General features: G+C 42.0%; 2 protein-coding genes across 2 annotated transcripts; both read left to right on the top strand.

The window, feature by feature from the left end:
- Positions 1-1587: 1587 nt before the first annotated feature.
- On the top strand, positions 1588-6036 carry LOC146752600 (kinesin-like protein KIF20B). Its single transcript, XM_085531780.1, has 3 exons — positions 1588-1777; positions 4221-5424; positions 5865-6036. The coding sequence occupies exons 2-3, from the start codon at positions 4277-4279 to the stop codon at positions 6034-6036; spliced, it is 1320 nt and encodes a 439-aa protein (XP_085387906.1). The 5' UTR covers positions 1588-1777; positions 4221-4276.
- A 3680-nt stretch (positions 6037-9716) lies between these two features.
- On the top strand, positions 9717-13154 carry LOC146752599 (kinesin-like protein KIF20B). Its single transcript, XM_085531786.1, has 4 exons — positions 9717-10161; positions 10891-11017; positions 11557-11699; positions 12713-13154. Exons 1-4 carry the CDS (start codon positions 10123-10125, stop codon positions 12791-12793), a joined length of 390 nt encoding a protein of 129 aa, XP_085387912.1. The 5' UTR covers positions 9717-10122; the 3' UTR covers positions 12794-13154.
- Positions 13155-27363: the final 14209 nt, after the last annotated feature.

The raw sequence follows: 27363 nt of genomic DNA, 5'->3' as shown, positions 1-27363 counted from the left end.
TGGATGAGTCTGTTGAGCAACTTAAAGAAGCAACTGAGGTAACTTTATCAAGAAGATGTTGTGTAAAATTGTTTTAATACCAACTTGTGGTAGCTTAAAATGCTATTCCAGTAGGCTCCATTAATAGATTTCTTACCGAGCTTAGCTTAACTGAATTTGCCTTTAATGCATTGTGTAATTCAGCTACTTAACACTACATTAGAAACTGATGACAGAATTTTTTTTATTTTTTATTTCCAAGAAAATGAATGCACAAAATGAAAGGATTCGAGAGCTAATGGACATCGTGGTGCAGAAAGATGACATTATTACAGAGCTACAAGACTTAAAATCTCATTTAGAAGAAAAAGTAAAAGATTATGTGAGTTTTACACATCTCTGTATCCTTATACAAAAAAAGGAAAACACTAATTCTATGGTTGTAATCAACACATTTTTGGAAAACTGATTTTCTGTATGTAGCTGGTACTCGCTTGAAATTGTAAACAATTCAAATTTATCTGAAGGTAGTTGTTGTTAACACAAACAACAAAAATATCAGTGTGTTCCACTAACTCCTGCCTCACACTCCTACATCAGAGGAAGAGCAACAGTAAAAGTATGTTGAGTAGAGTTGGAAGTACGAGTATGAATGGTCAGGATATCTCCACGTTCTATGCAGTCCATAAAACTTTATCCTGACTAATGTACTGCGAGCTACTGAATATGTGAAGACTAGCTTGATTAAGTATGTGTGCATACCACTTCTGGTGGTTTTTGTTCATTTTTTTGATGTTTGGTAGCCTTAAGTAGCTCTGAAAACATTTATAGTTAATTCTGTCACTCAGATCTCTAACCTTGTAAGCTTAGCAACTTGACCCTTCTTAGTCTTTGACTGTCTGCATCACTGCAACTTAGTATTTCCATGGTATTAAAGCTGACTGTGATGAGTAGTCATGTCCTCACCTATTACTTCTTCCAAGAACAAGGCTCCAACTCTATCTGTGAGATTGTGTGGCCTGAACACTTCTGAGGCTTTTCTTTTCATAAGTTACTAAAGATGAATAATCAGTCCTTGGCAGTGCCAGCATGGCTTAACAATCGTCATCTTGTAAGTAAGGAAGCTTCACTTGTGGTCAAGGACACAATCTAAAATATGCGTGACAGAGCTGACTAAGCTTTAAGGTTGGATTATATCTGTCACGATGAAAGTGATTTTAGCAGCTTAGCAGAAGTGTGATGTGATGAACTTGTATGAGAGCTGACCATTTGCTCTTTGACCGTGTTTGTAATTTTGTTGACTTCTTGGAAACAGGAAATTCTTTGATAAACTGGTAAACTCTTGATTGTGTGCAAGTCTTTTACTTTGTAACCTGCTAGGCTCTTGCTTTCCCTTGTATACTCTACCGAGTATTGCACTTGTCATTATCTGAAGGTGTACTTGTTCTGTCTGCTATTGAAATTTGTAACTGATGTCTATAGAGTCACCGGGTAAATATTTTAGCTGTATGGTTTTGTGTAAATATTTGCCTACAGAAGATTACTGAGACTTAAGTGCTCCTTTTGTTAAGCTTCAATGTAACTGATCTTATATCAATACAGGAAAAGACTACCTACCATTTAACTACCATTAAAGCAGAACCGGCAGAAGAGAACACTAATAAAGGAACTGAAAGCAGCCAATTTTCAGTGCTTTCAGTTAAAGCACTGAAACAAGAGAAAACTGAGTTGGAATTGGGAAGAAAGCACAGTACTGACGAGGATAAGCCTACTGTGGAAGAGCCACCTCCAAAGAAAGGTACAGTTTCTTCCATCGTTGAACAGGGTGTCTTCCAAAACAATAAATTGCTTCCTATTCCGGATAAGAAGCAAAAGGCTGTGAAGCGCGTACCTTATGGTATAAGGAGAAAAGCCACTGTGTTAAACTGTAAATAGAAGTAACTGTTATGTAAATATCCCTTTTTCAGAAGGTCCTATGCTGTTCATTTTTGAATGCTTAAGAATAAAAGTTTTTTGCACTATTTTTTTCCTTTTTGCTGCTTTTTCCTCATCTGTTGATGAACTTGCAGATTTGGTAATAGTTTTAAAGCAGTTTCTTTAGGATTGTTTCAACTGCTGTTGCTGATCTTCTGAGTAGCATCAGCTGTTCAAGTGCTTTTTTTAGTTTGTTTGTTTTGTTTTTCCTGAAGCAACTATCAAAATTGTTGACGACCTGCTAATTGCTCGCTCATGGGCAATATTTGAGCAAAATGGTTTGGATAAGCTCTGATGCATTTAACTTCACTTCTGGGCACAGCTGAGCATCAGTGTTCCTAGAATTACGGAAGGCATATACAATGTAGAAGGGAAAATCTAAAACTTAGCTGTATTCCCTTCCTTTCTTGTATTCCTCTTGCAAAATATGTGCAAGGGAGAAAGTCAAGGCCTTCTTTGGATGAGATGCTGTTCTTGGATGATTTGTCCCTGCTGCCTTTATTTGGCATAAATATTGAATCCTAATGTGACCACTGAATGGCATCACATATAAGCATCTTACCAGAGACTGAGGGAGGGATGTGGACTCCTCCATACTCCAAATAGTAGTGGGTTTGTTCTAATCATATGACCAAAGCTCTCATTTAACAATTAATGACAGCAATGCTCCACATAGGAATTAAAATGGGTAGCTGATAGTCACAATGTCAGCATGAAGTTTTCTGTTAAGAAGTACTGAGTATTCAATCATGTTAAAATTTTCTTCTATTTGTGAGTATTAATAGCGTCCAATTTCAAAAACCGCTTAATATATATTCTTTAGCTATGTTAAATATACACAGTAGAACAATGAGCACAGGTATGTTGTGCTGGTTCTTTTGTAGAATTAGTTATATAAGTAGCACGAGCAAAAGTGTTTTAGGAGATGCTAGGTTATCTCAGCTTCAAGTTCAGGGTATTTACACCATTCTCTGAGCTTTTAGGTCTTGTTTCCTATGCTCTGTTATAATGCTTTTTCCCTACTTCCTGTGTAAGGAGCTTCTAGACTGAATATTACACATCTTCTCCCTAGTCTTATTTATCTTGCTTTAGTGCTTGCTTGTTGTTTTCAGCATAAAGTGTTTAGATTACTTATAAATCATATTCCCCTCACTAGTGTTGCTGGGTGAGCAATCAAACCCAAAACCTGGTTTGGGGTGGAATATGCCACTGCTGTTTCTTCAGTATGACTTTTAAATCAGTTGAGGGCTGTATATAAAACTCCTTAGATGAGTTAAGAGGCTGTTTCCATGCAGTACATGTGAATCTGTATGTAATGCAGGCTGACGTGGGCGCTATAAAATTCTGCATTTCTGTAGTTGTAGCAATAAAAGGACTGTACAAGAATCACCATGGAATATATTGTTGTGGTGACCCAATCCCTAGTAAGTCTTGACTTATATTTATTTTTCTAATACTTAAAGTATGCATATTATGGAATCGACATAACTGGATTCTAAAGCAGTGATGAAATACAGCAGAAGTCACTTTTGATAGAAAGAAAATGCATGTGATTTTAGCTAATTGCTCACCAGTTAAAGAAAAAAACAGCCCCAAGCTAATGGAATATTTATGGAAACTTGAATCTGCAAATATGTACAACTTTATGAGTGAACTTTATAGGCAAAAGAGTAAGTGTGGACAGAAGTAGGAATCCTCATATTTTGTTTAGAGATCAACTGAATAAGAGAGACAGATATCAACACTTAAGTGATCAACTTGTCCAGGGCTTTATCTTTCTTTTGAAAGTAAGAGGACTGTGAGTTTGAATGAAATTTCTTAGAGAACTGTTTATCTACCATTTAGATGTCGATGGAGTGATTCCTGGCTGCCTTATAGGGATTGCTGAAGCAGGGAAGATAGAAAGAATATAGCTGTGAATTATCTATCTCGTTCCCATGTTTCTTAAATCTAATTAGATTTTCTACTGGTGTGGAGTGGAAGGTTTGAGTAGTGCCATGGTAAAAGTGTTCTTCCAGACTGAAAACCTTTTGCTGTTAATTCTGTATAGAAATCTGAGGCACCTGATTACGTGTTCAGAGGACTTTAATTCCTTCACTAGTATCAAATACTATGTGATGTGGGGGTATGGCTTGCATATTACGACAGTTTTTCACTTAGAAGTTGCTACTTGGTGTTGTGAACTGCTATGTAATAATGATTTTAATCAATCTGAGCTACATTCCTTTTCCCTTTTTTTTTTTTTTGTTTGTTTGTTTGTTTTACAGTAGTTGTAAATGAGAGAAAGAAAAAGAACACTGTAGAGCAAAAGAAAATTGAACACATGAAACAAAAGTGCTCCGCGTACCGAAAGGAAGTACTAGCACTGAGGGAAAGAACTGAAATCTTGGAACATCATTTAACTGTGCTTGAAGAACAATGCAGAAGAGACAAAAATAAAAAAGAAGATTTCAGTAAGCAGGTAACAAGCCTGCGTATTGAGCTTTCTTTTTCTGAAGAAACAGCTGATGTCCTCCGTGAACAAATTCTGCAGGGTCAAGCTGACTATCGGGAAATTGCTTCTGAACTGGATGAACAGAAATCTATAAATATGACACTAGAAGACAAAAATGCCCAACTAACTAACAACATAGAAGTTGCCAAAGAATATATAATTGATAAAGTGTCACAAGTAAAAGAAATGCGGACCAAATTAGATGAATTATACAAATGTCACTTAGAGTTTCACGCCATCGGTACTGACTTTGTCAGTGTAAAGGATTCCTCAGACTGTGAAAAAGATGAGCCAGGGACATCTCAAATTAGTTCTGCATGCATTCAGTCACAGACTTCTTCCATCTCAGATCTTGTGCAGGACCTCTCCTTTAACTATAGTCTTGAAAGGATTTGGGAAGTATGCAGAAGTATTGTTGATGTTTCCTCACAAAAAAGTCAGCACATCAAAGCACTGCTTCAAGACAATGAAAACCTAAAGGCGGGAGTGAATAATGCTGAAAATCATAATCGTCAACTTGTAATGAAGCTATGTGAGATTACAACTCACACTAGTCAGGAAGATGATCTTGTGAATCAGTTACATGAGCAAATAGAAAAGAAAACTCAGGACTTTGAAGAAAAGACTGCAGAAGATCAGAGAGTGATTGCACAATTTCAGGAGGAAGTTGCCAACTGTGAGGTAAAAATAAGAGAGCTTGAATATCGCCTGGAGGCTTCCAAGACAATGGAAGACAATGTGTCAAAACTCAATGAATTACTTAAAGAAAAAGAATCTATTATTGTTAATCTGGAGACAGTTACAGCAACTCTGCAGGAGAAGTCTGCAAATGCAGACAAAAAGTTTGAAGAGTTAAGTAGCAATGAAGCAAATCTGATTCAAGAAGTTATGCAGCTGAAAAACAGCTTGGAGCAGATGAAACATTCTCTTCGGGAAAAGGAAAAGAGTGAAATGGAGAAAGTGCAATGTATAGAATCGTAAGTAACCACTGAGTTAACTTAGAGCCCTTTGAGAATGAACTAGAGTTAAAAATAGTTAATGGGAACATCCCTTCGACTTAATGCATTTGCATGCTTATCAATGGCCAAACTACTACTTTAGGATGCTTTGGTATGCTACTTGAGTTCCAAGGGAAAACAGGAGTGTGCAAGGAAATGAAGAATAATATGGGGATTTCTGGTGGTTTTGTTGTATATCCCTCAGAATAGCATCTGAATAATTTATTGCTTCAGCATCTGATTATGAGAAGCAAGCTGAAATTCAAAAGTAATTGTTTAAATCTTGTCACTGGTCTAGATAGATTTAAGAGTCTATTTACAAATAGAAACCAACAGGCAGGGCATGGATTAAGCTGTAATTGCTGTTTCCATGAGATGTGTAACAGTAATGTTCTTTGTCTCTTTATTTTTAACATAAGGCTAGAAAATATTCTTTCTGAGAGTTCTGCCCTTGTACTGAATTTGAAAAAAGATTTGCAGAGGAAAGAAGAAGAGTATGCGGATCTAAAAGACAAACATTCTGATGCCGAGAAACGAATTCAGCAAGTACAAAGCGAGGTTTGTAGTCAACTGAGATATTTTTTTCTGTAAGATTATGCTTGGCTTTCTGCTGTTAAAACTTCTCAAACTTTAACTATGAAGCTGGAAATTTCACACTAGTGTGGCTAGCAGCAAATCTTAGGTAAAGTTGCCATTGAAGCTCTAGAGGGGACCAGAAGTTAAAACATGGTTTCGCATAGATAACGAACAGAGGAAAGTAAAGTTGGTTGGTAGTCTGGAATAAGGTTTGTGAAGAGAATAGCTAATCTGCCTCTGGAGGGGACTTGTTATTATCTCTAAGTTACTGGTGACTTGCCATTGGTATCCGTGGTAACTCCAAAGCCTAAAACCTAAGTCTTGTGAAAAAACGCTGATAACTGGGAAGAAGAATGCTATTTACTTGAAGAGAAATAGACTAATTTCCAGAGGCTCTTTAATATAAGCATGTATATTTTTTTTCTTCAATTTCAGCTTCAGTGATGTTAATAGTTAAAATTTAATTATTAAACAAGTAGATATTTTAAAACCCATTTTGCAGGATCTTAGTCTGAAAGTTTATTGGGTGTGCTTGGGGTGGAAAATTGAAGCTTAAAAATGAATTCATGTCTTCCTTGGTAACCTTGCACTTGCTGTCGTTTTCCTACTCAGCACTTGTTTGTGAATTCCTCTTTATTTAACAAAGAAGTATTTGGCCAGGTTGGATTACAGAAGTCTTTTAATTAACCGTGAGCTGTGCTTACATTACAGGTGTCCACGATGCGTTCTGTGGAGGAATCCCTCAGGAACAAGATGGAAGAACTTGAAAGGATTAATAACCAGTTTAAGGATGAGCTGGATTATAAAGACTTCTATATCCAACAAATTAAGCAGGTATTTTACTTGCTCATAATTTTTATTAAATGAATGATGCAGGTTTTCCAAGCAACAGGAAAAAGGTCAAAAAAAAAAAAAAAATTGGAGCAAAATGAAAGTGGCCAACTGAAACTAGCGGTAGACCATGAAAGATATTCAAATAATTAGTCACTACAGAGCACTGGCAGATTGTTTTCAATACAATAATCTGCATAGTAAATACATATGTAATACATGCATATAACCTGATTTTGTTGAGTGACATCACGATATGTTAATTGAAATTTCTTACCATAAACTCTTTTTATCAGCTTGAGTCCTTATTTATGCTATATGAAAAACTTATTAGTTCTAGGCTGTCTTAAAGATTCTGCTTGTTTCTACTGTCTATGCTTTTCTTTCAACATGAAATATAGGAGCTGGTGGAAAAGGACCATAATCTTCAAAATTGGCGTGAGGAGAGAGATCAGTTAGTAGAAGCTTTGGAAGAAAAGCTCAAAACTTTGGCTTCTAATGCCATACAAAAAGAGACAGAAATAGCAGAACTGAGACAATCTGCCTTAAAGGATTCAAGCAAGGTCAGCTCTCCTTTCCTCCTACCTGATTAGCTACCCATAAATTCTGTAAGACTCCTGTACCTGCTCTTTGTATTCTGGGTGTGGTTCTGTTCTTGAACACTGTCGTATTGACATCATGTGCAACTAACCAAAAAAAGCACCAGCTTTTATTTTTGTTCTTCAGAAACAGAATTTCTGTTAATTACTAAAATTTCAATTTTTTCAGTAGTTCAGATAAGCAGATGTCAGTTTGATGCTTATGATCCTACAATCAGACTGGACATCTGTAGCTTTTTCTGATAATTCACAGCATTTCCGGATCCCAAGCTAGGCTCAATACTCAGACAGTAGTTCTGTCTCAGGTTTCTTACTTTCTTTGCTTTCTCTGAGGTAGTATCTACAATGGCATGAAAAGACAGAAGGGGACGTGGAGAGAGATTAAGGGAAGCATCAAAAAGCAGAGGGGGGATGATCTCTGGAAGTTGCATTTCTTATTTCAACATCCAGCTTTTAATCAGGATAGCCAATCTAAGCCGTAGCATAGAATTTCAGAAGCTAAACAGAAGACTAAATGAGTTGTGCTCTTTTGAGAATGTTTGGATTCACTTTCTCTGAGAAGAAAGATGTTCTCATAGCAAAACTTCCCCTACAACTGCTGACTTTCTCACAGTACCGAGGATTTGGGAACAAATAAAAGCTCGGGTTATTATATCTTAAGGGAGATGAAGGCTGAAGCACATAAGTAAAATAGAAGAATCAAAATATATTGTATTACAACTTCCCAGGCAATTCTGTGACTACTGCACTTGTAACAGTGACCGTACAAATCCGTGAAATGTTACTGTTCTTGAATAGTTAAGTGTTCTAGCCTGCAATTCTAAAACTGATGCTACTAAGTAATTGCAATACTGCTTGTGTGTGTTAATTCCTTTTGCCAATCCCACAACTCAGCAGTTTTTACTGTTTATTAGGATAATGCAACTGTGATAGAAGAGTTAAGAAAAGAACTGGCTGACAAAGATGACTTTATAAAGGAATTAAAACAACGCATTAACCACAGTAGCCCTCAGTGTTTGCCAGAAATACCTTTACTTGAAGAAAGACAAAGTAGAAGGAATGACTCTGTAAATGAAAAGGTATGATTATATTTATAGAAAGTCAGTACTTAACATCTTGTTAACACCTTTTTGTTCTTCTGTTTTCCTAGGAGATACTGGAGCTGGAATCATTTTTCTTAGCATATAGTCCTTTAACTACATATTCAGTGATGAGTACATGTTGGTTCTTTTTGTCTTCCACTCAAACATGAGCTCTCATCTTCTCAAAAATATTTTATTTACTAGAACACCATCTCTCTGTGTACATTATGGAACTTTTCCATGCAGTTTTCCATGTATTCGTATGTGGATGCTGAAGATTAGGCAGAGGTTTAGCCTTTGGTGTTCTAACATAGCAGCTGTGAGCGTGCAGAGAAGGTACTACCTTCCCACACTTGTGCTGTGTTTCAGCTTACGTGTTCATGTGGTGTCTGAGCTTGAGGTTTTACACTGTAACTTTAGAAAACTCGAGATATTTTGGAGGTCTAATGCATAGCCTAATCTTTACTCCTTTTAAATATTTACAGCCTAGGAAACAGCAAAGCAAAACTAAAACTGGAAAAAGTATTCCATTAAGATGCAAAGCTGAAGACAATTATTTGTCACGTCGATGTACTAGGAGCCTCACTTCATTAAATGAATCTGAGGTTAGTATGAAACTTCAGATCTGAAAATGTTGTGATTGTATTGCTTTTGATAAGGAATGAGTAGGAAAAGATCTCATGTTCTCTAAACAATTCCCAAGTTTTAATTTATTTCTCCCTTTCAAGGTGATCAGATCACCTGTTTTTATAGCCTTTGATAGGAATAAAAGCTGTTGAAACAATTGTGTGATGAATTTTTGTCAGGTGCTGTTGAAAACTCTCCTCATGTTAATGCTTATGAAGTGGCTCATGATTAGATAAGTTACTTGGAAAAAATTCATGGAGCCACTGAAACGGGCACAGCAAATTGAACTTATTTTCTTCCTCTGCAGAATTTCTGGATATTGTTTTGTTAGCAGATGATGTCAATCATTCCTATATAAGTTTTTAATTGCTAACTTTCATAAAATAGCAGTTACATATATTTTAAAAACAAAGTATTTATTAACCAACTTAATTCTTGGAAATACAGTGGGTGGTGATACTCCATTCAGATTCTTAGCAGAGCCTGATAAAGTGGCTCTGACTACTTTTTGTCTTTCTACAATTAAAAAAAGCATTAAAAACGAGCATTAAAAATGCTATTTCTACCTCAGTAAAGTAGTTGAAGAATTTAATTAATGAACTGCTTTAATGAACAAAACTAATAGCCAAGCTCAGTGATAATGGTTTAAGAGAAGGGAATTTCTCTTAACTTCATTGTGTATTTTCTTTGAAACCTGTAGACATAAATCAGCTTTTTAGACATCATGAGATGTCTAATACTGATATCTTAATGTCCTGTTTTTATAATTGAATGCTTATTTATTATTTGATTTACAGTGGAATAGTTACCACTAGCAAATACTTCCCTACTATTAGCAAAGGTGTTTAAAGTGTTCACTTTTGTGACATCAATTGTTCTTTCCAAAAGAATCATGGCTGAAACTTGTCTTATTTTCCCAGGATTTTGTGAAAAGTGAGAACACGAAAAATACAAAATCTGTCATGGCTTTTAATTCACCCTCTGCAAGTGACGAGAAAATGGTTGGTTTTTGTTCTAGTTGTGAAGCTAGCTTGGGACTTCCTGTAATTGTGTGGTCACACGAAAGAAGCAGTGTCTTATCCTTATGTGTATACCTAAATGGGAATCTTACATGCTTATGAGCTCTTCCTATTAAATTCCATAAGCTAACCAAAGGGCAAGTCAGTCTGTCCCCAGAGCGTGTAATGGCTGTACTGTGTAATGATTTGGAGGGAAGGATATTGCACACTGAATAGTTGGGAAGAGAAGCTTTAGTGTATTATCGTGCGCTTTTGTAAGTGAAGCCCTTGTATTAAACTAAGGTTCATATCATTAATATGCATGGCAGTTATTAAAAACAGATGTTCACATGTGATAGCAGTATCCTTGGTATGGTCAGAGTTATGAGTAGTAGATTTTTCCCATCTGTTGTCTTCTGTTTTGTATGTTTGTTTATTTTATGTAATTAGAACAGCTTATGTAAGAAACAACTCCACAGCTTGGGAGCTACTATAAAAGAAACTACTGCCTTATTAAGAAACTTTAAGAAACGTATGCCTTGAAATAGCTGAGATTTTGACAACTCCCTAAAGGGTATAAAATTGTCTACATTACTTGCCGTTGTGGTATCATCAGCATAATGAACAGAGGTGTCAGTAGTAAAGCTCAAAATGTCAACTTCAAATAACGTTGAACTAAAATGAAGTTTAAACAATGCTCTTGTTTCACATGTTCACATCTCTGTTGAACAGAAATCCGGAAAAGACTACTTCCTGAGAAAGCGAGTACATGCTTCAAGACTGACTAAAAAGAAGGATGAAACACTGCAAAAAGTTGGAGATTTTATTCAAAGCTCTCCTTCTATTATACACTCTAAAGGTTGGTGTAGAATAAGTTTTATTCCATGTTTTCTAGACATTGTAGAATGGCTTGTTTCTGCTGTAGGCTATTAATGTATGTGTTCTTAGAGAACTTGTCTGCCATGTTAAGTTGTCCTTTGATTTATGAAGTAAATGCATTTATTCGTCTCTTCAGAGATTCATTATTACATTTGTGAAAACCTACAAGTATACAGAGAAAGTTGGTTCTGTCTTGTGCTTCTGTCAGCACGAAAGTTAGGCCTGTTGTTTAACTCCTGCTGAAGTTTCTGACTTCCAGCGACTTCTGAGCCATGATTGTCTTTCATACTCCATTTTAATGCATGCTTTAGCTGCCGTACCTGAAGCTATAAACTGTTTCAGCTATAGAAGCAATAAAGAACCTCGATGAACAAATACAATTTCTGAGTATTTTCACTTAAATTTTACGTGTCATTTATAAACCAAGTTTGTTACGAAGCTTTTTTTGCATTCAGTGATTTAAAGACTCACAAAACCAGTAAGTTGATTGGTTTATGTATCAAAACAAATTTCTTCTAGCCAAGAAGCTGATGTCAGCAGTAAGTTCTCCTAAATCAAATGAACGTGAAAGTCTCGAAGAAGGAGAGACCAAGCCAAAACAATGCAAAAGGAAGCTGTATTCCACTGTCGTTTCTGGCCCTCTAGATATACCTGCTTCTTTGGTAAGCGATTATACTGTAGTCTTGGCTTAAAATAAACTACTAAGGAGTCCAAACAGACTGGAGGTTTCATCTATTTGCAGGAGGAGGTTGAAAGTACTGAGGTATTTCTTTCTTCTACCAAGTCATTCTTGTTGGTCTTCCTGCTGTTCTGTTTTGGTTTGTCCTCAAAGATCTCTGTGTTTGGCTGGCTTACAGATTACTAAGTAGGTGATGTAGCAATCACGGAGATGTCTTCTAATTTGGAATCATAGATAATTTCAGTGTGTCGGAGTGGGATTATTCTACTACACGCTTTTCTAGAGCACAACTTAGACAGCTTTTTAGGTATGCTTAAACTATGATCTCCTGTCTAAGCCAACTTGCAAAGGATCTGATGTGCCAGTTTCATGACTCTGTCGGCAGCTATTGTGCTAAGAACATTCTTGCTCTGTTGGAACTGCATCTTTTAATTATATTAGAGTCCTTTTTCTGTTCAGCATAGTGATCATTTGCCCATACTGTAATATCCCTCTGAATTTTTTGATGATTTGACGAATGATAGGAGCAGAAACCAAAATGTTATTTTTTTTTTTGTTAGAGGATGAAGAAGATGAGAATTTCTTTTCTCACTGTAGTTCTGAGAACGTGGAACTGAACCGAGAACTGAAATTCTGGTCAAGTCATAGCTACAGGGATTGAGGCTAAAAATGTTTTCTGAACGCTTCATGTTTCACAAAACAAGTATTATAATACTCTTTTGAAAACAAGTATTTCAAAATGAAAGCTGCCTTCAGGCTTTCCTCAGATGTGTGTGCTTTTTTAAGATAAACAGGATTTTGTACATTCTCCATATTTGTTCCTTGTGATTAAGCTGCATTAAAATGATCTCGGTATCCCATAGTTTTCTGAATAAAATATAATAAGCAAATGCCATTCTGAAATCCATTTAGGGGAAGAAATATGTTTGCGTGGGTCAAGAAGAGCTTGTCAGTCTTGTGTGAAAAGATGAGTAACTTTTGAAATGTTTTCTTCAGGAATCTGAGGAACAAAAGAAGGAAAGTGATCATCTGATCATCAAGCGACGGCTGAGATCCAGAACAGCTAAAAAACCTTGAAGAAGCGTGTTTGTTCCCCTTTCTCAGGACATACTTTTATCGTATTATTAAAACTGGTTGTTAATAAACAGTAACAGTTACTCCGTTGTGTTCTTAAATTTGTATATAGGTGTTTGTTGCAGAACGGCGGGAGAAAAGCAGACGACCACACCTGTCATTGACATATGATCAGCGAATCTCATTTATTCCTTGGCTGCGTGTACCTTTATAATACGGATAATTAGCTCATACATATTGCAAAAGTGGAGCTCATCATTGGTTCCCAATTACATACTATCCCCGAGTATCTTAACAGCTTGTTGTTATCAACTGAAAGCTACTCCCTTGCTGAGTTCCCAGAACCATGGCTAGTTTCTCACCATCCCAGGGCATCCTGTTGTTCTTGCTGTCCAATCGTGAGGGGTCATAGCGTAAGTGTCACTGTTTGTAACCAAAAGATTGTATGTAAAGGCTGACTGAAATCTGTATGCTCTTATTGACTCCCTTAGCTCCTTCACTGCCTCATAAGGCAGGGATTCCCAACAGGGGACCTGATTAGGAAAGGTCTGCATCGTGTTAGCATCACCCCTTAATATTGTTTCTTCTCTGCATTGCTCTAAGACATCACAGTACACTGTAGGGAAATTTGTCACTCCTGCTTCCTTCAAAGTATCATCAGGAAGAAATGCATCCGATTCTCTTTCTGGATCTACTGGACCTGGGTCACAATGATCCCCTGGTTTCAGTCCATCCGTGTCTTTAACCACGTTACACACGGGCTGCAGAGACACAGCCGCGCAGGACGAGGGAGAGGCGGCATGGCGAGGTGCAGAGAACGACGTGGGCGAAGCAGAGGGCGGGGGTGCTGTAGAGACTGACAACGCGGCGAGCGACGTGTGCGGGGGGGCAGGCGGCCGCTGGCTGGGAACGGCTGCTTGTGTCGGAGCGCGGCCGCTGTTCTTTCGTGCGCTGCTTCTCACGTTTCCCGACTTCCTATAGCATACAGCAGCGTTGTGGGTGTTGGATTGACACTTGCTGCGCCAAATCCCAGTGGCTTGGCAATCGCGACGAACATGTCCAGTTTTTCCACAACGGAAACATCTCATACGGAGGCTGTTCTGCGAGCGTGGGCTTGTAGCGACTGCAGCTTGGAGGGGTGCAAGGGCTGCTAACACTTGATTCTGAGAAGCCTCAGCCTGTGCCTTTAATCCTACCCCTAGCTCTTTAATAGCCTCAACTATGAAAGCCTGAGCCCCTGTGGGCACGCTCGATAGTCTGTCTAATGCCTCCTCTATTGTCCAGTTACTCCTCAAAGTACTTAGAATGCCATGAGCTGTAGCATTACAATTCTGAAGTGCACAATGTTTTAGCATTATTTCCCTCATGTACTCTGGTACTCCAGCCTTCTCTATGGCTCCAGCTACCTTATCTAGAAACGCTCCAAATTCCTCATTTCTTCCCTGCTGGATTCCCATATAAGACGGCAGCCCACCTGGTGCCTTGATCTTATCCATAGCCTGCCTGGCCAGATACATTGACTCTCTACATTTAGCTGGTCCTAATAAAGCCTGGGCCTCCGTCCGGATGAAAGGACCCACCCCTAAAAGTTCTTCAACGGTTACATTATACAAGGGATCTCCAGGCTGCCTAACTATCGCAACTCTCTGTTGGCACATCTCTTCCCAATAAGCATTAAATAGCAGTTGTTGGTGCTGCGAAAAAATCAACCTAGCTATAGCCCGACAATCAGATGGCAACAAAACCTGAGTACTCCAGATATAATCCAGTATCTGTCTCGCTGGCTCACTTTTTACTCCAAACTGACTGACCGTAGACCGCAATTGTGACAACAACCTCCAATCTAAAGCACTGATAGCAGCCTGTGTCCCGCCTGCAGCATTAGGCGAATACCCCACCGGCAGCACCATCTGTTGCACCGCTTCCAACCCCTCACCGTCTCCCGCCTCTAAACAAGCCTGCGCCAGCGCAGCCCAAGCCCCCCCCCGCTCCCGCACGACGGCCTCCGCCAGGTCACTCTGTGCCCCAGGGAGCGGCTCATTGCAAAGGGGGGTTGAGGGGGCCGGCTGTAGCGCCATGGTCGATGCAGGCGGCTCGTCTGATACAGACGTGCAGGGAGACGGAGACGGGGCACTCGGCTCCACAGCCGCTGGCAACGCAGGCTCGGCGGCTGGCGGCAACTTTACGGTGGACACTGCAGGGGGCCCCGGGCAATCTGACCATTCATTATAATTCTTATTCCTCTCCTGCACAGCACTAGCTTGCTCTACCGCTTCCTTTTCTGCCTGATATTGCAACAAATCATTATAAACCACACGCCACCACTTCCCGCATTTTTTAGCCATTTTCTCCCCATCTATCATTCCCTGAAAAATTGCATCTCCAAATTTACACCATTCAGCAAGATTATGCACTAAATGCGGATTCTGAAATAACCCTTTAGCATACCCATACGCTAATAACTTAGGGAGTTCCTTTTCCAAGTCTACCCCCTTAAACTGTCTCCGCCTAAGAAAAGCGGTAAATAAATTATATGCTGCTTGCCTGTCCATCACGTCGGTACCGTTGCAGCCCTCCAGGCTTCGGCAGCACGTATCGGTCGAGCCCACCTGTGTGGTCACTCGAGACGCGGAGCTCCAAGTTCAGCTCTTTCGTCGTCCGTCTAGCTGCGGGACCCGAACCCAACGCAGTTCTTCTCTCGTGGCAGCCCTTTTTTCCTTATCACGTCGGGGTTACCATTTGTTGGAAGTAACCGCGGGAGACAAGTCTCATGCTATCATGGTCAACAAGCCTCGTTTATTAGGTGTTACAGCATCTCATTTATACAATCAGTAATAAGTTCATGCATATTGCAAAAGTTAAGCTCAGGATTGGTGAATTAGACATTACTTCATCTGACCTTTGTGGTTAGTCTTATGGATACTTTTTCTTTGCAGCTTTGTCTACACCTTGCTACACATCTTGCTTTTCCCTTAGGCCGTCCTTACTCATAGATACATATTTCATCTTTAGCTACATACCCTGTCTTTTCACATACTGATTTCTCCACAGCTGCTTAGCCCGTGACCGTCCCTAGGATAAACCGTCTTTGTCTTTAATCACATTCATTCTTTTACAGTTTAACTAGTGGAATCTCTTCATGTCCTTTCTCATGAAGCCATTCTGCATAAACACTCTCCACACCAGAAACGGGCTCTGTCCATGCACATTGACTGCAGACACTCGGAACTGATCATCAGCCTCTTCAGACAGATTGCTCACCATGAACTCTGGGACGGGGACATGAGACTCGTGGCACCTCACCCACGTGAAGCCAGTTAGTTTATTGCATTCCACGACGTAGCCATTGATTGGAATGGGGTGGTGCATCTTCGGAGGGGACCATGCCAGCATCACTGAGGTTTCTGTTTTATTTTTCATCACAGGGTCAGCTGGGGGCTGGGTGGGAGGTTTTCTGGGAGCTGAACAGAAATAAATACAGAAATATTAGCAGAAGGTCATGTAGGCTGGAAAAGACCTTCAAGATCAGCAGACTCAACTTTCAGCATGACCTACTGAGTCCCACCATTAACTACTGTGCTACCTGAGGACATACATGACAAGCTTATTCCTGCAGGTATTTGCATAGTGAATATATTGACCCTCTGGTTGCTTTGGAACATTTTAGAGGTTAAAATCCCATCAGACTTTTTCACTATGTGCAGCCACTAATACAGGCAGGAGGCTGGGAATTACCTGATAAGCTCTAGTTACAGACTACTGACACAGTCAAGGATTGATTTCATTTAATTTTGGCCATCAGAAAGTTTGGTGTCTGGTTTAAGTCATCCATCTAGACTCCAATTATAATCATATGGAGAACAGCGCATTTAGGAGAACTCATCTCAATAAACCTGAATGAAATCACAGAATCATAAGATCACGGGAGGGCTTGGGTTGTAAGAAACCTTCAAGATCATTAAGTTCTAAACACCCTGCCATGGGCTGGCTGCCCACTAACCAGCTCAGGCTGCCCATCACCCATCCAACCTCGCCTTCAACACCAAGGACAGGCACCCACAGCATCTCTGGGCAGCCTGAAATGGAAGCAATGAGCCACATGTTGAAGATACTCAAATATTCATGACTGTAGAGAGAGCCAAATACTCCATACATATTGCCTGCCTGGTCAATGGTATTAAAATGCCAACAACAGACTCATCCAGCTGATTGAAAATGGTGTGAACATGGCGTACAGGATTCTTCCAGCAGCTAGTTAGGTCTGCAAAGAGTAAAAATAGGAAATCTCAATGCGATACAATTTTCCCTCATAACATAAATAGACACATAACTGTTTTGGGGTGCACTGTTACCAGCCTGTCAGTTGCTGTTGGTCAGTGCTAGATGCCAAAGGTCCCACTAACATAGCATGAAGCCGAAAGCTAGATGCTGGAATCAGATCTCCTGACCTTACCATCAGAAATCGAGATGTCATATTTTGCTCAGAGGTGCCTGCTTGTAGGAGGGACAGCTTCCGAGCTTTTTCTGCTCCAGGAACCAGCTCCAGCTTCAGAATTTAAACAGCAGTCAGAAATTAAACTGAGCTTTGTCACCTCCATCAAATAGAAGGAGTGATTGGGTGGTACAGCTTTCCAAATAACTTAGAAACTGTCACACCAATCAGATGCCTACCTTTTCTTTTTTAACTTGTTAATACATAGAGCTTAATAGCATCAGAACGCCCCAAGCACTTCAGATAACAGGACAGCTGTAAACCCTTCTTTAAGGATTCCTTTGTTTAACCACTGAGTAACTGTAATTCAGTGGTGCTGGTGGGAGAAGGGAAGTCCTAATCTTCCTAGATGGTGAATGGAGTTGATGTTCACATGCAGACTGGTGCTGCAGCACAGCCAGAAACCAATCATTTGGGAAACACAGCACCAAGAAAACAATGGGAATAGCTTCATAAAATCAGGCAGCTTCACCCAAATTTCATGTCAGGTCCATTATTCTTCCTATTTTCAGGAAGAAATGATTTCCATTTTTCTTGTAGTTTTATTTTCTTTTCCTTTCCAGCAAGCAGCTTTGTAGCTTACAAATTGTTTTCTAATCACCTCCTGGTGTGGACAAATCACACAGGTCTGACTCCATGTTTTACATAGTCAGCATATTATATTTGTTCCACTATGGAACTGCACAGTCATAGAATGGCCTGGGTTTAAAAGGATCCCAAAGATCATCCAGTTCCAACCCCCTGCTATGTGCAGGGACGCCAAGCACCAGACCAGGCTGCCCAGAGCCACATCCAGCCTGGCCTTGAATGCCTGCAGGGATGGGGCATCCACAGCCTCCTTGGGCAACCTGTTCCAGTGCGTCACCACCCTCTGAGCGAAAAACATCTTCCTAAGATCCAACCTAAACCTCCCCTGTCTCAGTTTAAAACCATTCCCCCTTGTTCTATCACTATCCACCCTCATAAACAGCCATTCCCCCTCTGGTTTATATGCTCCAATCAAGTACTCAAAGGCCACAATGAGGTCTCCCCACAGCCTTCCATTCTCCAGGCTAAACAAGCTCAGATCCCTCCACCTTTCCTCATAGGAGAGCTGCTCCAGCCCTCTGATCATCACAGTGGCCCTCCTCTGGACCCCCCCCAACAGCTCCACATCCTTCCCAGGCCTGGACACAGTGCTGCAAATATGGCCTCACAAGAGCTGAGCAGGAGGGGACAATCACCTCCCTCTCCTGCTGGCCACCCGTTTTTCAGTGCAGCCCAGAACACACATGGATCTATCTTTTCCATACAGATATTCCCATCTGTGTACATATATATACCACACCTACACCCCCACAATCTGCTACAACTCCATAGAATTTTCAAGGTTGGAAAAGACCTGGATGATCTTATGATCTTATGATCTCAGATCTTATGATCTGGATGATCTTATGATCATCCAGTCCAACCATCACCAATACTTCCCAGTTAAATCACATCCCTCAACACAACACCCAAACTTTTTGTGAACTTCCCAGGGTCGGTGACTCTACATGAGAGAAAAGGGCACGCAGATAAGGGATTCTGCATTTGCTATTAGCAGAGGTGGGATGAGACCGAGCACTGCCCCAGCTCCTGGGATAACGCAGAAGGGCTGAGACCTTCCAGCTGCTTCCACCCAGGGTCACACAGCAAAGCCGACCCTGCAGGAGTCTGCATCATTCTTTGCATGGCATTGCTAAGAGGAAGATCCCCCCCCTACCCTTGGCTCTACACTCCAGCTGCTTTCTGCCATCTGTAAAGCCACCACAGCTCTCCTACTGGAGTTCCCATCTGCACAGTGACAGCTTGGTTTCTTCTTACTGTCAAAGCAGCCACAGCCTCAGTGCTTCTAAAATCTCCCCTTTTCAGCTGATTTCCTCTTTCTTGTGGCTGGGCAATTCCTCCCTCTCACAGTCATCCCTCTGCCCCACTCTGTGCCCACAGACCCAGAGAGGGCACACAGAGCCAGCCCTGTCCCAGCTGCTGCTGCTTCACATCTGACAGTCTCAGGAGCTGAGATCCAGGCCGAGACAGCAATGCCCAGACATGGTTTGTAGGACGTTTGTGATAGGAAATAGGGAGGTTTGTGATTAAACCTGCCCCCTAAGGAGGAAGGCAATGCTGCCTGCAGCCCCAGCAGGCATTACAAAACATCCCCATTTATAGGAGGGTTTTAAATAGCACAATTCAGGAACTACAACTGCACAAATTCCCGCATGCCCTGGAATAAGTTTGGGAATGGACAAGGTTCTACCACCTGTGCAATGCCATAGAAAGAACAACCATCCACCTGTAAACCTCCATCCTCTCCCCTGCTGCACAAAGGGAAGCTCAACAGCAGTGCACAAATGTCCCAGCAATGTCTGAGCACTGCTCTGTGCATCCCAACCTGCTCATCCCATCCACTCCTGGCTGGGCAGCAGGATTGGGGTGGCACATTGCAATGGGCACAGAGGAACGTGGAAGCCCCACACATGTGAGGAAGGGGCTGGCTGTGCTCCACACTCACGTTATCAGACGTGATTTGCCCTTCTGTGGGGAGCCTCTGCTCTTTCCCGGTTCATCCTCCAGCGTCTGGGACTCCAGGATCTCATTCAGGCTGTTGTTGGCTGCGGGGCAGCTCCATGAAGAGCCGCCCCTCCACCGACCGGCACACAACAGCCGCTCCCGCGCACTGCGGCTCAGCCAATCGGAGCCAGCGGAGCTGCCGCTGCCCGATGGGACCCCCCCCCCCCCACATATTGACCCCCCAGACGAGGAAGAGGAGGAGGAGAGCGACGAGGAGCTGCCGCAGGAGCTGCCGTTGGGGCGGGGGGGCAACGCGGGGGGGTGTCGGCAGTGGGGGGTGGGGGAGGGGGTGGGGCAGCATTACCCCCGGACCCCGTGGACCCCCCCCCCCCAGCCAAAGTGCTGCTCTCCGACCCCCGCGGGCTTTTTGTGCAGCCGCTGCCCTCCAGCGTAACTGGGGCTGCAGGCATTCACTGACTGTACCAAATACCTGAAATTGCATCCCATGGACTGACGTGAGTCCTGGTAATGACCTAAACATGATAGCACTGACTGTAGGGTAAGCCAGTCTACCCAGCTGCTTGGTATCTGAACCAGATTGCTTCATGCCAGCTGATGAATGTCTGCAGTTCACAGCTATTGGCCAGTGCATTCAGTCACCAGGTTTACCACTGCATCACCATAGGGCAGTACTTTCAGCTCCAGGTTCAGACAGCTTTTCTGATTGCACTGGAATAGTTTAGAAGTAGGGGAGCAATCATTCCAATAATATCTTTATCAATCAGCTTTGCATGACAAAGTAGAACAAATAAACATTCATTATGGGAGGACTTGTTTGTCATTGGGTGGAAACCTCTGCAGAAGCATGTTTAGAGCATTCTTAATCAGTAGAAGGAGATGTTTGGTTGATCTTTACTTAGTAAATCCGGAAAGAAGACCAAATGAAATATCTTGAATTGATCTTTACTTAGTTGTAAATCTGTCTGCAGAGGCTGATGATCAGTTCCGAGTGTCTGCAGTCAATGCGCATGGACAGAGCCCGTCTCTGGAATTCCCAGGGAGCGTGCACCTTGGTAAGCACAAAAACCCCATGAGCAGCTGTGTTAGTTCCCTAAAGTTGTTTCCTTTGACATTAAGGATAGTAGTGCATTAACACACCAAAGGCTTTCCTTTATTCCTAGTTCTCCTATCTCCTATCAACCTCCAGCTACCACTAAAGTGATACAAGTTCTGTTTCTGTGACAGAGACATGAATATCCTTATCTTTTGATATCTCACATGTGCAAGAGGCAGAACTTTCTGTAACAGACCTTAAGCACAGAACTGCTTCTTCCAGCACTCATGCAGAGGGAGAAGTAGAAATGTACCTATGATTTAATCTTCCATTTCTAATTGAGATACCAGACTTTCATCTAAAGAGCATTAAGACATACATGTTCTTCCTCAGACCCAGTCCTGGCTGTGAAATCCCCCCTAACAACTGGTGAAGCTGTACCTGGAGGGGATGCCATGTTTACTATTGACCTTACAACAACGTGTTGCGGCACTTGGTACCTCAGTGGTAAAGTCTTACAGGAAAGAGAGACCTGCATCATCAAGAGAACCCAAACTACTCACAGCCTAATCATAAAGAACGTCACCAAGAACGATGATGGAGCAGAAGTGAAATTTGTTGCCAAAAATGTTGATGTCAGCAGCAAGATGAGAGTGAGAGGTATTTGCTTTGATCCTTCTCCTTTCCTCTTACAGTCAAGGCATAGTTGCTGTGATCTGATGATTAGAACTGGGGCTGCAGGCATTCACTGACTGTACCAAATACCTGAAATTGCATCCCATGGACTGACGTGAGTCCTGGTAATGACCTAAACATGATAGCACTGACTGTAGGGTAAGCCAGTCTACCCAGCTGCTTGGTATCTGAACCAGATTGCTTCATGCCAGCTGATGAATGTCTGCAGTTCACAGCTATTGGCCAGTGCATTCAGTCACCAGGTTTACCACTGCATCACCATAGGGCAGTACTTTCAGCTCCAGGTTCAGACAGCTTTTCTGATTGCACTGGAATAGTTTAGAAGTAGGGGAGCAATCATTCCAATAATATCTTTATCAATCAGCTTTGCATGACAAAGTAGAACAAATAAACATTCATTATGGGAGGACTTGTTTGTCATTGGGTGGAAACCTCTGCAGAAGCATGTTTAGAGCATTCTTAATCAGTAGAAGGAGATGTTTGGTTGATCTTTACTTAGTAAATCCGGAAAGAAGACCAAATGAAATATCTTGAATTGCTCAGCACTGACACAATGATGAGTGCAGGAACAGAAGGTGATACTTTTTCAGAGATGTTGCAGCAAACACTGACCACGTTAGCCTGATATAAATTGAAATAATGAGGCCTTTGCTCCTGACAGGTGCTGCAGTGAGATTTACCAATAAGAGCAAAGATGTAGAAAAGATCTGCGCTCGGCTGCGTGAGGAAGCCAAACTGCAGGCTGAGCTTTCAGACACAGGTGCTACCGTGGAGTGGATGAAGGATGGGAAGGAGCTCAAGGCCAGTGAAAAATATGAACTGCACATTGTAGGGAAGAAACACACCCTGAAAATTCACAACGTCTCCATGGATGATGCTGGAAGTTGTCAGTGAATCTGTGAGGGGGATAAAATGCTCCATCAGCTTTCACTGAAAAGTATGTGACAGTCTGGGCTGTCCTCTTCCTGCCCAGGGCCAGCAGACTGCATTCACCTGACTCCCCGACAGTCCAGCTGTTGTCAGACAGCATGTGGGGTGTTTTCAGTGGCTGTTTTGACTTGAACTGGCCAGTCTGCTTTGTAGAGCCATTTGATTTCTGTGTTCTGTCCTGTGATTCGTCCTTAAAATGAATATAGAGGAAATCTAGGGAAAGATAGGAAAAAGAGCATCCCAGCCTTCCTGCTCTTCTCTCAGGGTGGCCACGAGAGATGATATCAACAGCTCTTTTTGTAGCAGTGATCCCAAATGTAGAAGAGACCTGTGAAGAGTCACAGGGATGTTTCCTTAGCTGTCATTCCATGGTGGGCTTTTTCTTACACAGATGTAGAGAGAAACTTAACTTTCCCACGCAGGTCTCTGTTTTGCTGCAGGGTGTAGGTCTGATCTCTGAGATCCACACGCTGGGCCTTGATTGCAATAAATGAGAGCCCTTTGTTTGCTCCAGTGGAAGACTTTCCATTTCTGCAGTACCCTCTGCAGATGACACAAATGCAAATGCACCTTCTTCCCAGCAACAATTGCCTTTTTCTTTTTTACACTGAGTATGCATGAGGTTCTTCATCATATTCTGCTGGCTTGTCACCCTTGTTGGTCCATGGAGAAACAACAAAGCCCTAGAGTAGTGTATGCACTTTGGCATTGGAGAGCTTACTTAATTGCTTCTTCTCAAAGAACAAACTCCAGAGAGACATGGAGACAGCTCCAAACAGAATTGAATAATGGGACTAAATTGATGGAGAGCAGAACTTCCTGCCAAGGCTTGTCAGCTAGTCTTCATTTTGCTTTTCTTCTCTCAGTCATGTTAGCATAATATTTCATACTGGCAGGTCTGCCCCCAGAATTAATTTAATTAGCTGATGGACTTTTCCATGTGCTTTGCACTGTAATGTGACTATCAAATGAGTAATCAATGCTGTTATTTTAAAACCTGTGTTGGCAAGCTGTAAGACAAATAACTGCTGTTGGTAGCATGGTTACTGCAGAATCAGCTTTCGTGTATCTCATAGATAGGGAAGAGACCCTTAAGGGTCAGCTAGTTGAACTCCCCCGCAATGAACAGGGGCACCGCAGCTCCATCAGGTGCTCTGAGCCCTGTCCAGCCTGACTTTGAACATCCTCAGGCTCACCAATCTTATACCCATGCCACACACTCGCAGTATTTCACCATTCAGCATCGCCACTTGTATCTTCTCTTGCTGTAAACCAGAGCTAGCTGGTAAATCATCTGCTGTGCGGGTCAGCTGTGTCTCTCCCATGGGCATCACGTGGCTGCTGGGAGGCTCTGAAGAGCTGCAGCCAGAGGTGTGTCACCCGCTGGGCCTCGTGCCCAAAGGAGCCCACAGGAAAGTGTTGTTGCAGTTTGTCATGCACTGCACTGCCATGAGACTTGACGTGCCAGACATCCTCTGACACGTGACCTCCTGCATCCAGGCAGGACATCTGAGACGTCTCCTTCAGCCTGACGTGGCTGCAGTTTCACACTGGTTTTACTAAGGAAGGAGAAGGCACGTGGATGAAACTCTTTTCCTGCTCTTCCTGGCATTAGCTCATAGTACAAGTCAAGCACTGTCAGGTCAAGCGTGGAGGAGTAATGCTTGTCACTGACATGTTCCTGTTCAGGGTGGAGCTGGAGGGTAAAATAACACAAGAAATTGTCATTGAAATTCAATATCTGTGAAATTCAGCTGGCTGCATTCACAGAACCTGGCGTTAAGATCTGTTTTCTGGTTTCTATCTTGAGCCTCTTTTCCATAACCCAGTCCTCATTTATGAACTGAAGCTCTACTGAAAGCCTTTCGCTGTGTATGCTCATGCTGCAGTGCAGCGCTTGTGACCTCTAACAGCACATTCACGTTCCTCTGATCACAGGATCCTTAAGGTTGATTAAGACCCTCTAGACCGACTGCTCACCCATCACCACCATGATGCTCACCATCAGCTAGCTAAAAACTCAGCAGAGATGATAGATCAAGCACAACACTGGATTTGGGATGGCTAGAGAATCCTAAGATATTGAAGGATTGCTTGCAGGTGGTGTTTGCTCAGGTATTCACCCTGTATCCCACCTCCTGTTCTGTTTGGTTGAGAATCATGCATTCTGCAATTTCACTTTGTAATTCAAAGACCCTGGCTTTATCTGTTGAAAAACTGATCTAAAACAAGCCAAGGAGACTCCGTTGGAACTGGTTGATGCAGAACAAAGGCATCCCCAAAGGACAAGTTGCACTGTTTGATGAACATTATTGGATGAGAGCTAAGCTAAGAGTTAAAAAGTTCTGGGGCTGTCTCTGAGCATCAAATACAGAGGAAGCCTGCATGATTCCCTGAGAATGGATACCTCCTACTTTGGTGTAGGGTTAAGGGAACACTAGCAGTAACTCCTATCACAAAATGTCGCATGGCTCAGACAAAAAAGCCATCAAGAGGGCTTAATTAGGAGCACCAAATGGTCACAAGATGGTCTTAGGGCAGGGAAGTAATCTATCTATGTGATATTGCTTGATGCTATTAGTTCTTAACAGCTTGACTCTAGAGGGACTGTTCTTCTTTGGTCACCTAGTTTTAAAAGAATAGATGGCTCCTGTCTATTACAATTTTTAATGCATTATTTGTGCGCTGATGTCATAAATGTGCCTGGCATAGCAATTGGCCTTGTTATATTCAGTGACTGAAAGCAACAGTTGTTGCTGTAAGAAATGCAGTACTAAGCTAGGTCTGCCTGTAGCTGACAGCCATCAGCTTGCTCCTCAGGCAGGTTCTGTCTGGATGGAATGAAGGGCTTGAAATACTGATGTGCTCATCAAATGCTGCTTGTTAGCTTAGAGACAAGGTGTTGAATTGGTTTGTTCATGTATTGCAAACACGTTACTTAGCTGCCTTCATTTTAGCTTCAGAAGAACGTGTGCAGAATACAGAATTGATTAAAAGAAATAAGAACTGTCTGCATAGAACTTCCTCTTTCCTTACACAGGAGAATCAAGCACACGTTTGTATGTGAGTACCTCCAGAGGTGATACTCGATCACCCAAATGTAATGAGCAGAGACATTACAATCAGTTCTAACTGTATCTTAATGCTGTGCTGAATAAGCCTGAGTCAGGATGTAAACCACTTTCTCTTTTTTTCTTCAGATGAAGCCATTAATTTTGTCAACAAGCCCAAAACGACTCCAGAAATATCAGTCAGTCCTTCTGAAGACCTGGAGCTGGTGTGTGAGGTGTCAGCTGCAAGCGGAGCTGTCGTATGGAAGAAAGATCAAACAGAGGTGAAGCAGGACCAGAGGACAACCATCATCTCCCAGGGGATGCACCGCAAGCTCATGGTCAAAAATGTGACCCTGAAAGACCAAGGGAGCTACAGCTGTGAAACAAAAGATGACAAAGCAACATTCCAAGTGAAAGTCAGAGGTGAGAAAATGCTTGGAATCCCAGAGATAAAGGAACGCTTCATTTGGTGTGTCTTGCATTGGGAGGATCAACTGACAGCCTCTCTGGTGCAAAACATTTTGGCTATAGGGCTTTCTTTGTCATCTAGTGTCATAGCAACACTATTCTACATGTGCTTTTCCATCCAGGAATGAATTACTGCAACAAACAATAGGCAAGGAGGGTAACTTGTGCAGCTCTTGTAGTCAGCTGGTGTCTGCAGGGTTACAGTGCAAGAGCACACCAGGCATGCAAGGAGTGAGAAAAGGGGAGGTGTTTGAAGAGATCTGGTTACAGAATTTGAATGACACAATGAGGTGGAAAATGCCAATAATCAGACTCATAAATGGCCTGGGTTGCAAAGGCCCACAGCGCTCATCCAGTTCCAACCCCCTTCTTCCTATGTGCAGGGCTGCCAAGCAGCAGCCCAGGCTGCCCAGAACCACATCCAGCCTGGCCTTGAATGCCTGCAGGAATGGAGCATCCAGAGTCTCCTTGGGCAGCCTGTTCTAGAGGGCCGTTCCCTTCTGATTTACTGGAAATGTAGAGAGACATGAGAAGAAAAAAAGATAAGGGAGGAGGTTCAGCAGTGCATGCAGGTGTTCTAAATCTCATGTCCAAATCTGCTATCAGACTGCGAAATGTTTAGCTTTGTGATATGATGTGATATGATATGATATGATATGATATGATATGATATGATATGATATGATATGATATGATATGATATGATATGATATGAAATGATACGCGTATCATTTCCCAAGGCAAAATAGAAGGGAAAGTATTTTCCTGTCTTAATGAGGCATCATGATGCTCCCTGTGAAGGGCAAGTTTAGTGAAAACGGGGAACTGGAGTAAGCTCTGCAGCAGACTACAGCAAAACGGTGTGACTGTTGTGATGTCCCTGCAGAGAAAGAAGACGTGTTTACAAACAAGGACAAGGTACAAAAAGAGGTGAAGGCTGTACTGACTCAAAATGCCACGCTGAGCTGTGAGGTGGCCCAGGAGAAGACAGAGGTGAAGTGGTACAAGGAGGGGAAACTGATCACCTGGAGCAAGAAGTTCAAGGTGGAGTCAGAGGGCAAACAGCGTCGGCTGGTGGTGAGCCAGGTGGAGAAGAAAGATGCAGGGGAGTACAGCTGCGAGGCTGCTGGCCAGAAACTCACCTTCAAGATTCATGTCACAGGTGAGAGAGATGTTTCTCATCACAGAATGGCCCATGAGTCCCACTTGGTTTCCAGTTATACCTGAAGTTCTCTGCAGATCCCTGCTGGCGTCCAGCTGCTGTGTTAGAAAGGGAAGTCTCTCTTGAGAGTGCCGTATAGATTTCCCAGCCTCATGAAGACATCTTGGATGCACAGAGCATGTGGAA

Source organism: Coturnix japonica, unplaced genomic scaffold, assembly GCF_054131305.1.
Source record: "Coturnix japonica strain WE unplaced genomic scaffold, WE-NBRP24 Scf044, whole genome shotgun sequence".
In the NCBI taxonomy this organism is placed as follows: domain Eukaryota; kingdom Metazoa; phylum Chordata; class Aves; order Galliformes; family Phasianidae; genus Coturnix; species Coturnix japonica.
This window is presented reverse-complemented; position numbering and strand designations above follow the sequence as displayed.

Excerpts from the sequence above, each read along its gene's own strand:
- LOC146752599 (XM_085531786.1), top strand. The coding sequence starts at position 10,123 with ATGGCTTTTAATTCACCCTCTGCAAGTGACGAGAAAATG. Across the intron at positions 10,162-10,890 it reads CTGCAAGTGACGAGAAAATG|AAATCCGGAAAAGACTACTT; the intron begins GTTGGTTTTTGT and ends TCTGTTGAACAG. Across the intron at positions 11,018-11,556 it reads TTCTATTATACACTCTAAAG|CCAAGAAGCTGATGTCAGCA; the intron begins GTTGGTGTAGAA and ends AATTTCTTCTAG.
- LOC146752600 (XM_085531780.1), top strand. The coding sequence starts at position 4,277 with ATGAAACAAAAGTGCTCCGCGTACCGAAAGGAAGTACTAGCACTGAGG. Across the intron at positions 5,425-5,864 it reads AAAGTGCAATGTATAGAATC|GCTAGAAAATATTCTTTCTG; the intron begins GTAAGTAACCAC and ends TTTTAACATAAG.